Source organism: Brassica oleracea, chromosome C9 (genome assembly GCF_000695525.1).
Source record: "Brassica oleracea var. oleracea cultivar TO1000 chromosome C9, BOL, whole genome shotgun sequence".
In the NCBI taxonomy this organism is placed as follows: Eukaryota; Viridiplantae; Streptophyta; class Magnoliopsida; order Brassicales; family Brassicaceae; genus Brassica; species Brassica oleracea.
The window spans coordinates 22274906-22287683 of record NC_027756.1 but is presented as its reverse complement, the minus strand read 5'-3'; the positions used below and the strand labels follow the sequence as shown (position 1 = coordinate 22287683).

The 12778-nt window shown below is 35.8% G+C and overlaps 2 protein-coding genes, 1 long non-coding RNA gene, 1 other non-coding gene and 1 pseudogene across 4 annotated transcripts; 1 reads left to right on the top strand and 4 right to left on the bottom strand.

Moving 5' to 3' along the window:
• Positions 1 to 3952: 3952 nt before the first annotated feature.
• On the bottom strand, positions 3953 to 5537 carry LOC106316151. Its single transcript, XR_001264746.1, has 3 exons — positions 5096 to 5537; positions 4579 to 4859; positions 3953 to 4508 (listed from the first exon to the last, which is right to left on the bottom strand). It is a non-coding gene; the product is annotated as an uncharacterized LOC106316151 (long non-coding RNA).
• A 415-nt stretch (positions 5538 to 5952) lies between these two features.
• On the bottom strand, positions 5953 to 7635 carry LOC106314577 (asparagine synthetase domain-containing protein 1-like; the record flags this gene model as incomplete). The annotated part of the gene is given in 12 exon segments (XM_013752430.1): positions 5953 to 6051; positions 6121 to 6237; positions 6317 to 6416; positions 6518 to 6621; positions 6623 to 6718; positions 6806 to 6874; positions 6876 to 6900; positions 6983 to 7088; positions 7164 to 7248; positions 7304 to 7377; positions 7441 to 7485; positions 7488 to 7635. Coding segments are annotated over 12 exon segments (1068 nt in total), but the record flags the coding sequence as incomplete, so codon positions are not given.
• A 271-nt stretch (positions 7636 to 7906) lies between these two features.
• TRNAT-CGU lies at positions 7907 to 7978 on the top strand. Its single transcript has one exon. It is a non-coding gene; the product is annotated as a tRNA-Thr (tRNA).
• Positions 7979 to 8719: 741 nt separating this feature from the next.
• LOC106317147 lies at positions 8720 to 10053 on the bottom strand. The gene is made up of 3 exons (XM_013755005.1): positions 9859 to 10053; positions 9118 to 9738; positions 8720 to 9027 (listed from the first exon to the last, which is right to left on the bottom strand). Exons 2-3 carry the CDS (start codon positions 9729 to 9731, stop codon positions 8841 to 8843), a joined length of 801 nt encoding a protein of 266 aa, XP_013610459.1. The 5' UTR covers positions 9732 to 9738; positions 9859 to 10053; the 3' UTR covers positions 8720 to 8840.
• A 1271-nt stretch (positions 10054 to 11324) lies between these two features.
• Positions 11325 to 12778, bottom strand: part of LOC106314576 — a 15611-nt pseudogene continuing 14157 nt past the window's right edge.

Genomic DNA, 12778 nt, shown 5'->3' with positions numbered 1-12778 from the left:
TGAATCATGGTTATATTTAAAAATGGCATGACATAATAAATATAAGGTAAAACTTGTACCGTAAAAGTGATCTTGATATTACTAAGTTAAAAAAAATAAAATCTTGATATTAGAAAGATAACAAGTTACACCAGCTGTAGGTTCTACTACTTACTTGTCTTAGTAGGTTTGCATCTTTCAAATTGCAATATTTAGCTAGCTAAACTTTATGAGTTTTAGGAAACATTTTAACGTCAATAACCTAAAGTGGGTGTATAGTTTGAACCAAAATAGAGGTAAATTTCCCACTTTAATATAATTAATGCCACTAAATTAAGTTTAAATAAACTTCCGGTTTCATCAAAGAATATTCGCTAAACAAAACAGAAACAAACAAACTATAGTAGATTAGTAAGTTACAAAAAGAAAACTATAGTCGGTAACTAACAAAATTGAATGTTGTTGCAAGATTAAAGACGTGAGAGAGCAAATCATCAATTTATTTTTATCTGATGCGAACCTACAAATGAAGAACCAAGTGAACCAGATCATAAGGGAACATCTAAGAGAACCAGAAATCCAAATTAGAAGTATGCATCAAATCATACCATACAACAATATAATTGAACAACCAAATATAATAAATCTAGAAGTAGTCATGCATCATACCATCTATCATTTGACACAACGGAATCTTATAATTAGAATATCTCAAATATTTCTTATAACATTAACAATCATCTTTCACAAATTAACACACTTTGCACATGACAAGAGAGCTAGTCGTCACCTCGAAAAATCATGCTCGTCAACCGGTTTGTGGGCTTTAAAGGAATCGCTATGTCTTTGTCCTCAATTTAAAACCATATGACATTGGGCTGGCCGTCACCTTAAAAGCCGTACACCAGTATCGGCTCGTCGCGTCAGTCGGTTAAGCTTTAGAAGGATTGCTATGTACATAGCATAATTTCATTTCCTCATAACACCACATTTTCACTAATCACGACTCATTTATTTTACTAAACACGTCAATCACTATTTCATAAACTTAAAATATAAGCTTACAAAACCATATTATATAATACAAATCTACATATCATATCATGAACCCTCACCTTAACGTTCATGATTGAAAACTGAGCGTCTCAAGAGAATAGAGTTTGCATTCTGGGCGTTAAGCGTTTTTGGAACTGGGATTGCGATTGGAAAAGCAGTTGGGGTGTCTGTTTTTTTTTGATAGATTCTGTCTATTCTTGGACAGAAAGCAACGTGCATAGCAGCTAGGGTTTAACTTTTCTATGTTTTAGTTTAAGTTCTCTTTTTAGACTCTAAATTATAAACACACTAGGGTCGGTCCGCCCTACGGGCGGGATGTTATTTCGAAAATAGTTGAAATAGTTAGAGTAAATATTTAATATAAATTTTTATTAAATTAAAATTTAAATATTTGTTTAGTTCTGTATTTGGTTTTCTTTTTTTGAAGTCTAAATATGGTTTTGTTGTGGTTTATAATTCAGAACATCTTCAATATTATTTTAAAAATAAAATGTGTATCAATGATATAGAGATCTACAATCAAATAGCTCTGCGTAGTTGATTTTGAGGTTATTATAAAATAAGTTTGAGTTTAAATATATGCATGACACTTTAAATTTAAATATATGCATGACAATTTAAGTTTAAACATATGCAGAATAATTTGAAAGTGTAATAGCCTAATTTTTTTATTATTTGATTGGAAAGTATTAATGTTAATTACATATATGATTAATTAAAAAATCTGGACTTCATTCTTTATTTAGCTTAGTTTACATCATCATTTGGAATTAGATGAACTCTTCTTTCTGTCATTTTTGATACTTATCAGCTTTCTTTGTTAACCATAACTATTTTTCGTATCCTCTTGTTTTTGATATCATATTTTGTTTACAGCATATTAGTAATCTATTAGCCTCATTTGGTTACAAAATCTGTTGTGACATGGATATATGTTCCTGCATGGACCAAATTATAATACAGATATCGAATATTGTTCTTTTAAATGTTTTTATACTTTTAATTTGTTAATCTTTAACTTCAAAAACTTACTTCTTTATTGTTGGTGTTGTATACAGATCATCCAATAAAAATTTTCTTTTCTTTTTGAGAAAGAGCCTTCGGATCAGTGGCGGAGCCAGCCGGAAGATTCACCAGGGACAATATAATGTTTGAGCTTAAAATCATGCGGGGCATTAGAAGGGATTTTAACACTTACCGTAAAATTTTCAAAAAATCAATGAAACTAATTTTTTTTCCAATAATTCATGTGGGGCAGCTGTCCCCCCTTACCACCTCTCTACCTCTTCCACTGCTTCGGATCATCCAATGAGTTAATCTATTTTATTCTTCATAACATGTGTCTCTGTTATTGACTGAAAACATTTGCAAGTTAATTTTGTTTTAAAAACTGATTATTATATCTGCGTGGGTGCTGAATGTATTGGTCACTTTTTCAATGAACGCCAACACACCGACCACGTTTTAGTTTTTAATTCACTATAGTGATGATTGTTTTTCCAGTTTTTAGATTTTAGTTTTTGGGTTTTGGATTTTGGTTTTTGGTTTTTAGATTTTAGTTTTTGAGTTTTGGGTTTTGATTTTGCTGTAGATTTTAGGGTAAAATCCAGTTTACTATTTTTCTCTTAAAAGAAGGATAAAATATGTCCAAAATTACCCAAAATATCAGAAGTCCTAATGTGACAAATAAAAGTTTAAAGCGTCTATTTTTTCCAATTTTCTTTTTTTTATTTCAACAATACAAATAAATAATATATCTGGATAGTCATATGCATGTTTGTGTACGTGGAAGCATGCGGTAATAAAGTTTTTTTTGGTCTTCTTCAAAACAGTATTCTTTTTTTACCTTTTCTCATATGTTAAATTTTATTTTACAAAAAAAAACGTGTTAAACTTTATATAATTTTATGCTTAACTATTTTGTTCTAAGTTTAATATAATTTTATTATTTTGTTTTCAAAAAAGCTAGTTAGTTTCATTTAGAAATTAAAATAAAACTATACTATTGTATAGACATGGAGATTCTGTTCTCGGTTCGTTTCTAGTTCAGTTATCTTAGTTTTTCGGTTTTCTGGTTCTAGAAGTTTAGGATTCATACGTTATTTAGAAAGTTTGGTTCAGTTTCGGTTTTCTTAATTTTTTTTTTGGTTTGGTTCGGATAACAAAATTGGGAACCATTTTATTTTCAAAGTTAATTTCGATCCCATTCGATTCCAGATTTTTTGGTTAATTCAAGATAAAATTTTAAAAATCAAATTTTCGGATTAATATTATGTTTTAGGGATTTTCAGATAAAATTCTGATAATTTGGATAAATATAAATATTTTAATAATCGAATTTTATTATATTAATATACTATTTGGATTATTTTAATATATTTTATATTATTATTATTTTATTTATCAAATAATCATTGAATACCGCAAAATATATATTGTCACCAATCAAACAATATTCTTTACTACTTTTTACTTAAAACCGCAGTTGCACCGTCCCGCACTTTAATTCCGCACGAACCGCAGTTGCACCATCCCGCACTTTAGTTCCGCACCGCTTTTATTACCAAATCCACCGCCACCATTCGGAGTCTAAATTTAAATGATTAATTTGCAATCTTATGCCGCACGTTCATCACAATACATCATTGTCTTCTAAAATATCTAACAACTTCAGAATCATGGCAGAGCATAAATTACAATGTCATTATGTTGGTATTATGGTGTATAAGTACACACCGACTGGATGTTCGTTTTAGTGTTAATAATATCAATTATTAAGTTGATGTTTTTGGACCCATCAGCAAATGTATTTAAAATATCTGCTTTTCTTAACAAAAGGAGAGTCTATAAAATTGAGATATGTTTTTATTAATCAAACAAGTTGATTCAAATTATGTTATTTCTTTGTCATAAAAATGAAACAAAAAGCAGACATGCTTTAGAAAAAAACAGTGGAAACAAAGATTTAAAAATCAAGAAAACTATTCATATGGGTAACTTATACATCTAAGCATTGCGTGATTTTTCCAGTGCCCTCTGCCTTGATGCAACATGTGGTTCCGATGCCTAGGGCCCGCCAAAAGTTGATTGAGTAGATGTTGTGGGTTCATTGAGTGTAGGCGTTTTGGTTCACCGGGGCCTCACCGCTCCCGGTAGCAGTGTAAGTTTCAGCTAACTTGTCACCATCTGAGCAGATGCAGGGCACACATGTAAGCTTCATCCATTGCTTGTCTCAATGCTCTCAACTTTGTTCATGCAAAGAAACTCATCAGTGCAGTGTGCAATGCAGCTAGAGACGTTACTAACTCAAAAGATATGGTAACTTATAGGAGGGTGGACCACAAACGGTTAATAAATGCAGATGAGAACTGAGGAAGTATGCATTTAGCCCGGCCACCATTACGGACTCAAGTTTCTTCACACCACCATATTATGTGGCACTGGTAGATGAGTTAGCCCTAGACTCACCCAAACTGCGATTGGTCAATTTTAATTGAAAGTTCCAAAGAAATAAACTTGCAACATCATGTCCGAGCAACTTACCCAGCCAAGAAGGTTTCACTTGCTAACGTTTCATTGTCCAAGTAATAAGTCCTTCATGTTGCATTCAGAAATATGCATCCTGCAAATTAAGCATAGTGCGTATCCAAAAAATTATATAGGCAAAACATTACAGAGTGTGTTGGGAGATGGTTGTGACCTCCAACAAACTTGGGATTAATGTTGGTGGTAAGAATGACGTTAGGCTCCACACCCACCCCAACTAATTTCTGGTGAATTTGGATGGCTTGAACATCAAAAACACTGGACATACAGTGGTAGACCTGAAAGAAGAAGTGGATCACTTTAGTCGCTTGGTTGATACCAGTAAAGTGAGTATGTACGCTTATGATTGAAAACTATTAGTTTGGTAGTATATTAATATAAGCAAATTAACATGGAAACAGCAAATAATCATATTCGGTAAACGCATACAGAAAAACAAATTCACAAAACTGCAAGAGACACATAATAACTTACTCGGCGATCGAATCTTGTCCTTAGAAAGATTGAAACTTACCGAAGATCTATCAAAATTTGAGAGGTTAGTGGGATGGCGCAAGGAAGCATGGACCCTGAAGCTCTCGACGACATTGCTTGATTACAGAAACACAAAGCCAGGTACGAAGCAGGCTATGATGCTCAGCGATTCTGAGATACGACAGCTTTGTGTTGTCTCCAAACAGATATTCCTTCAGCAGCCCAGTCTCCTTGAGCTCGATGGCCCCGTATAGATCTGCATTACCATATCATATACTATCTGAAACGCTTTCCAAATGGAGTGAAATCGTTGATTGATTTTTATTTCTTGATGAGATGGAGAACTGGAAGCGCGAGGGTTTCGAAGTGAGAAGATAAACACTGAAATATATAAGCCATAAGTCGGATCGTTACAGATCGTGAGAAGAAACTGATACGTCACCGAGTCGCCGTCGCACAAAGAGGGGACGAATCGATTAAGCAGAATTAGGGGGTGCTCCATATACTCGGGCCGGAATCATCGTACAGATCAAAGCCCAACACACGTTATAAGATTTAAGCCCATCACGCAGCATCTAAATGAAACGTTGAGTTTCGTCTTCACGCGCCACGTGTCACCACAAGCGAGAGCAAATTATCTACCTGGCGTCTGAAGTGTCCTTGTGAGGAGTGAGAGAACTTTCTTTTATAATAACAGACACATTAACAATATCCACCATTTAGCTTTTTTTTGTAAACATACACAAGAAAAGATTGAATAAACCATTTATTGTTTTTGTAAACATACACAAGAAAAGATTGAAAAAACACACACAACCAAAGACCAAAACAAAAGTGTGTGTGAGAGAAAGGAGAGAGAGCATGAAAACACACACAGCACACAAAGCTTTCAACTTTTTACTGGTTTGAATCCAAAATCTCTTGAAACCTATTCTTTACCTGTATTGCTCTCTTAGGCATCTTTGCAATTTCAGGTAAACCAAGCAACTTCGCAACCTTCAAGATTTAAGCAACAATTTTCAGGTTTATCAAATTTCTACAATGTTTTAAGGCTTTCTTACTCACCTGTCTAAGAATCTTCTTGTCTCCCTTTCCACTTGGTTGCTCAAGATCAGCTATTTCCCACAAGGGAATGTCAAGGAGAGTCTTTATCACATCTTCATCCAAGAATGGGAATCGCGCCTGTACACTTTAAACATTTGAGAACAGAGCACAAAGAGAAAAACAATTTGAGTTTCTAGTCACACAACATATGTATTACCTCTTTACCATTATCTGCAATGCGTCGATCATCTCGACCTAAGTTTCTTTTCCAAATCCTCTGCATATCCAATTTCATTTCTTGATCCAACGCAACCCAACTGTAAAACAAAACAAAACTTGTGTTGTGAGTTGATTATTAGTTTACATCCATAGAGAAAACTATGCAGACACATGTATATGTATATATATATATATATACCTCCCGTTTCTACATTTTGTTCTGTGCCTACCATAACCAGCACATTGTTCATCAGCACCAGCGCCAACCAGCAGTATTCTAGCCTCAGACTTATATCTAATCCGCAGGATTATCTATTTCGACTGTTTGATTTTCCCTTTCTTTGTGGATCCAACCATCACCGCGAGCAGCAAGCCAGAGTGCTGTTCCAATGTTAAGGTCCTATAACACTTGCACAACAGATTGTCTAGTTGTCATCAAGTTTTGAGGAATGTAATGAGAGAAATCCTCAAAGACTTTGAAGTTTACCATATAAGTATCCGCAGGATTTATGAGTGACATGACACGCTTTGTCTCGAATGCTAGTTTTGATAAATCAAGCATCAATCTCCACGAGTTTCCACCTGCGAGAACGTTTGCATTCGCAGAAGGAGAAAGTGGATAGAATAGTGATAGACCTATACATCAAGGTTTTTAAAGTTAAACCTTCTCAACGGTGCAATCTTTTTAAGTTCCTTTATTCCAGCCTTGGCGGAGATCCTATCAGGAGCATTTGCACCATCAAAACTGACATTAAGTAGATCAACTTCATCTGAAATAGTAATATCTTTTAATTAATTTCAGAAGTGACGGCAGAAAACAATAACAGTGAAAAAGAAAAGGTTACATTTTGGATCAAGGCACTGATCCAATAGAGCAGCTAGAATCATTGAATCTAATCCACCAGCTACTGGGACAACTTCTTTTTCTCCCTGTTCACTAAACATGAAGCATTTAGTGTAAAGCAGATATTAAAAAACCTCATACCTGAAAAATGCTATGTAGTGAAGTTCGCCGCCTCACTGATTCCTTTAGAACAACCAAAACTGTCTGCGCAAATCCTAAAACTAAACCTTGTCAGCATTTGGACAGAACTGGAGGAATCTGACGAAGTTAAGCAGTACCTGAAATAGCATTGTCTTTCTCTTCTTGAATTACATTGATTGATATTCAGGTCGTGGTACAACTAAGTTCCTTTCCCATTCAATCAACTCCTTCCACATGGTGTTTCTCCATTCATGTTTCAAGACGAATCCACCAATGGCTGGATTACAGGAGTAGTTCCTCTGAGCTGTAATGGGGAACCTATAAAATGCAATTCACCCGTACAAGTAGTAGGAGTAGTATTCTAAAGCTTAAAAGCTCCTTCACTAGCCTCAAGTCAAGAACAGAAAGAGTCACAGATTGTTGGTTGAAGCAGAATCTTCTTTTCGCCTACACTATCAGGACCTCTTTGTCCCAACACAGATTTCCGGCGGTGTCTCTCTTTCTCTCTCGTCTCCTTCCCGTCGAAAGTTTGAACGAAGCTTCTTTGGTCTGTATGCGTATTTACATTTTTAAAAAAGAGACGTTTCAGACACACGACAAATTGCCTCCGTAGTATAGTGGTATTGCGTTCGCTTCGTAAGCGAAAGGTCGTGAGTTCGCTCCTCGCCGGGGGCTTTTCTAATTTTTAGGCCCACAAACACGTAAACAGCTCTCATTCCATTACTCACTCGACTATGATAACTTGGTTAACTGATACTTTCCAAAAGCTGCAGATATGAATACACTAAAAAGTAATTAGAAAATTCTCAAATCTTGTTTTTGAGTTATAACTCTTTAAAAATGTGTGTGTAGAGTAGTTTCGAAATGTTAAGCACGAGTTCACTCACTGTCACATGCTTTTAAAAAACTGTTTTTGCTCATCAGACTCTCAGTTATTCAAAGTTCTTGTTTTTCTTTTTCTTTTTGATATTGGAATGCAGCTATAGGCTCACAAGGGATCTTGAATCAGAATCGAAAACCGAAGAGCATCTATAGATGATAATTTCATGAATAACAACATAAATCCTAATTGAGTTTTTGTTTTTGAATTCTTCAGCAATCAACAACAATGCAAACGACAGGAGATATTCTGCGCGAAACATTGGATACAATATGAATGAGACTGGAGACAACTAGAACTCGGGGTAACGGTTTTAATGGAGGCTCATGGAGAAACAGGTCTGAGAGACGGACGGTGATCCCACTGGTCAACGGTCATGAGACTCATGACAATGCTCAGCCTAGAAACTAGAGTTATGCTTCATGGAACCAACACCACACAAAGTTTCCAAGCTCTTGGCATATTAACTATTAACACTTTTCAATAGACCTGCGAGAGTCCACCTTGCTCTCTTACAACAAACCTAAACCATTTGATTCATTAATAGTTAACCTAACTTACTTTTATGTTAACACATGATTTCCATTTAACTGGTTTACTCAACCGGTTAAGAGGGTCACAACTAATCCGTAAAACACACAAAAGCAAAAACCGAATTCAAGAACATGGAGAACGTAAAGAACAACACGAAGGACATGAAGGAAACCATGAGAACCAACCACACATTGTTGAATTCTTCTGGTTTTCTACTTCTGCTGGTGGTTTTGTCTCTTCTGATTGCTTTTCTTGTTTCTTCTTTTCCCCTGTTTCTACACTTGCTGAATCACTTGCAGCTCCTGCTAAACTGTAAATAAAAAGACTTTCACTAAACCAAATCCAACAAAAGAAAAGCTAAAACAAAAGGCATAAGAGAGGATGATGGAGAGATTATTACATGGGGAAAGAGAAGGAATGCGTGCTGTTTGAGCTCCGGTTAGAACGGTAAGACTTTGTAGGAGTTTTCCAAGAAACAGCAGGAGGCTGTTCTTCTTTCTCATCATCATCATCTGAATCAACAACTTTCTTCGACTCGACTAAAGGGTCTGATTCTTTTCCTGGTGGTGGCGGCATAGGAAGCTCAGGACTATAAGCTAGCAACTCTCCTGATTTGTAGAGCTCACCTGATTTCATGGCATCAACAGTGAAACTGTTTCTCCCTATATGAATACTAAAGAGAGATTCATTCGAAGCGCAGCTCCAATCAGCTTGCAAATTTGATTTGCTTGTCTCGAAAACCGAAGATGGGATCCTGTCTGGGTCGTAGTTGCTATTATCATCCCTGTCCATTACTTGAACAGGAGGTGAATCTGTCTCTGGTAGATGTTTTGGTGGTGATGAATAAGAAGAAGATGAAGATGATGAAGAGGAGGATCTTGAATGTATTTCTGAGTGAATGATTACAATATCTTCTGAAAGGATCTTTTCATGCTCACCATCTCGGTTTTCATCTTCTAATAAAGGTTCTTCTGAAACTTGTTTGTTTTCATCGTGATCATGTTCTGACCCCATAACAAATCTAAATTAACAATCAAAAAGCAATAATCATCAATGCCTCTTTTAAGCCATTTTCTAGGGTTCATCAAAACCAATAAACATTTAAGACATCTACAGAAAACAAAAAGAAAAAAAAACATACCTGGAAGATGATTTGATCAGACCGAACCTAGACCGTGATTTTAGTTTAAAACGATCTTGATTCAGTGATGATTCATCTTCACACTTGGATAAGTTGTGAATTTTTCTTAGACAAAACTAAGATGAAGAAAAGGGGGATCTAGGGTTTGGTTCTGTTCCTTGTCTGTTTGGGAGGGGATAACAGAACGAAAGGTATGTCGTGATGTTCGGAACTTTTAACTAACCCATTGGCTGCGTTTGGCGCCATGTCGGAACCTCTTATCTGTTTTTTTTTTTGGGAAAACTTCTTATCTGTTTTTTTTGTTAGTTTGTTACCACTTTAAGCTGATCTCCTGTGGCATGGTCTATTTTAGAAACTGTGCTCCATCGAATAGGTTTGACTTTTTTAACACGTGGCTTGATATACGTTGGTCTTGGCACTAGTTAAAGAACAAAGCGTTTTACTTGCTGTCCAAAACATGTTCATCTTTTTGTTTTCATCATTTTGATTATGATTTTGTGTTTGCAGCTGAAAGAGCACATTGATGATACAGAGTATCTGATCAACATTAAGCTGGTAAGGACAGACAAAATCAAGTTTTGTGGTTATCTTTTTCTTGTTTCATCTCAATAAAGAGTCTTTGAACTTGTGTCCATATCTTTCTTAGGGAAATATACAGAATCAGTTGATTCAGTTTCAACCGCTTCTCATAGCGGTAACTATTAGTAATGAACTTAACTCACGCTCAAAATCATATCCAATATTTTTTTCTGTACACGATGTGGGACATTTGATAGACTCTCTCGAGATGTGGGTGAGAAACGGTCCAATAGAAATGGTCAAAGCACAACACCTCAGAAATACTATAATAATTCCAACATCTTAGAAATCACAACAATATGGGCTATTTGTGCATGTCACCCAAGTAGGAAACTGTTTACGTGGAAAAGTTTATGATGTGCTAAACCATGAATTCTAATACCATATTAATAATAGATTTAACTCACCCTCATAAGATAACTCAAGAGAGAAGATTTACCGCATTACATATATATTGTCCAATAATGCTTTGTCTATATGATGTGGAACATTTGATAGCAACCTTTGTGGCTGCCATTTTTGCGGCTGTAACCGCGGTTTTTGGGATGAATCTACGAGACTATGTCTTCATCAGAGATCCGGCCATGTTCTGATGGGTTTTGCTTGTAACAAGTACTGGGTGCGGATTAATTTTTGTATATTGGTTTAGTGTTATATTTCAAGCACAAGAAAGTGTTCCTTCTTTGAAACCCTTTTTGTTAGAAAGATCCACTAACCACTCTAGTAAAGATGTCTTTGACAGTTTCAAATCGAGTTTAGGCTTAACCAGTAATGAAATAACAAGATATTCAAGATTGGTAACAAAGGGCAAAACAAGATTTGGGTACTAAAGAGTGGTGATTAGTAACTTTAAACAAAAAAACAAAAAAAAAAACAAAAATCATTTTTCATATTGTGTCCACTTGGCAATGCAAGAAAACATATGATCTGGGAACTGTGAGCACAATACTAGCCCACTCAACAATTCCACAAACTTCATTACCAAAGCGTCTTTCAAGTGCAATCACCGAGCACCAAATGTTCTTCTCATACCACTTATTAGGCTTCTTCTTCTCCCACAAGACTAAGAGTTTCCCACCGTAGATAGCTATGTCAATAACACTATCACAACAATTCCTCACCAGTATCTGCAACCCTTTGACCATTCTCCACTCTTCACGCTTTGTGTCATACCACGAGAAATAGTTTTTATCATCAAAAGCGTACAAACATTCGCTATATCACACATTCTCTCAACATTGAGTACCACTTTTGCAACGCCCCATCTCAGCTCCTTTGGATCATAAAAATAGTTTGTATTCTCGGTGTTGCTAACGTAAACCTTTCCCTCTCTACCGTATATTGTCTTGATTAAAGAGGAGCGGAGGATGTTAATCTTTTACCAACCACTTGTGTTACACAACGATCACAGTGTGTTACACACGAGTTCGAGATAAAGAATACGATAGACGTTTCAAGCTTATAAACTTTTCTGAAAATACTTTTGTATTATTGAGATTCTGTGATATGTTTACAACAAATGATTGATCTTTATATAGAGATCGAATCATTACAAGTATAAGAGACACAACTTTTTATACTAAAGGACACAACATGAAGAGTTACAACTCTTTTGTGTAATAACTAACTAATGTGAAAGTGTTAAGGAGAGATTAGATTATATTATATAGTTTAACACTCCTCCTTAATCATATCTCGACTTGACTCCAAGCTGCTTCCTTAGATCTTCAAACCTTGAACCGCCCAATGCCTGTGTGAGAATGTATGCGAGTTGATCATCCCCTTTGCAATACTCCAGTTCAATGATTCCTTTTTTCTCAGCTTCCCTTACGAAATGGTACTTGATCTCTGTGTGCTTCGTCCTTCTGTGTTGCACCGGATTGTTCCCAATTGCTATTGCTGATTTGTTGCCACATAAGATCGGAATGCCTCTTTCAAACTTCTGACCAAAATCTTCAAATAGTCTTTGTAACCACACAGCTTGATTTGCTGTTGCACACACGGCTATGTACTCCGCTTCAGCCGTTGATTGTGCCACTGTTTGTTGCTTGCTTGATTGCAAACAAAACATGGCTGAACCAAGAGTAAACACATAACCTGAAGTGCTTTTCTTGTCTTCCTTAGAACCACCCCAATTGCTGTCCGTGTAGCCTACAATTCTTGGTTCTTTCACGCTTGTGAAGTACACTCCAAAGCTTGATGTTCCTTTGACATATCTTAACCCCCTTTTGGCTTCTTGGTAGTGCTTCATGCGAGGTGATGACATGTATCTTGAGAGATAGGCACTTGCATACATCACATCAGGTCTTGATGCACACAAATACAAAAGCCCTCCAACGAT

Coding starts and splice junctions, on each gene's coding strand:
- LOC106317147 (XM_013755005.1), bottom strand. CDS start 9,731: ATGGGGTCAGAACATGATCACGATGAAAACAAACAAGTTTCAGAAGAA. Junction 9,028..9,117: donor CATTCCTTCTCTTTCCCCAT/GTAATAATCTCT, acceptor TTTTATTTACAG/TTTAGCAGGAGCTGCAAGTG.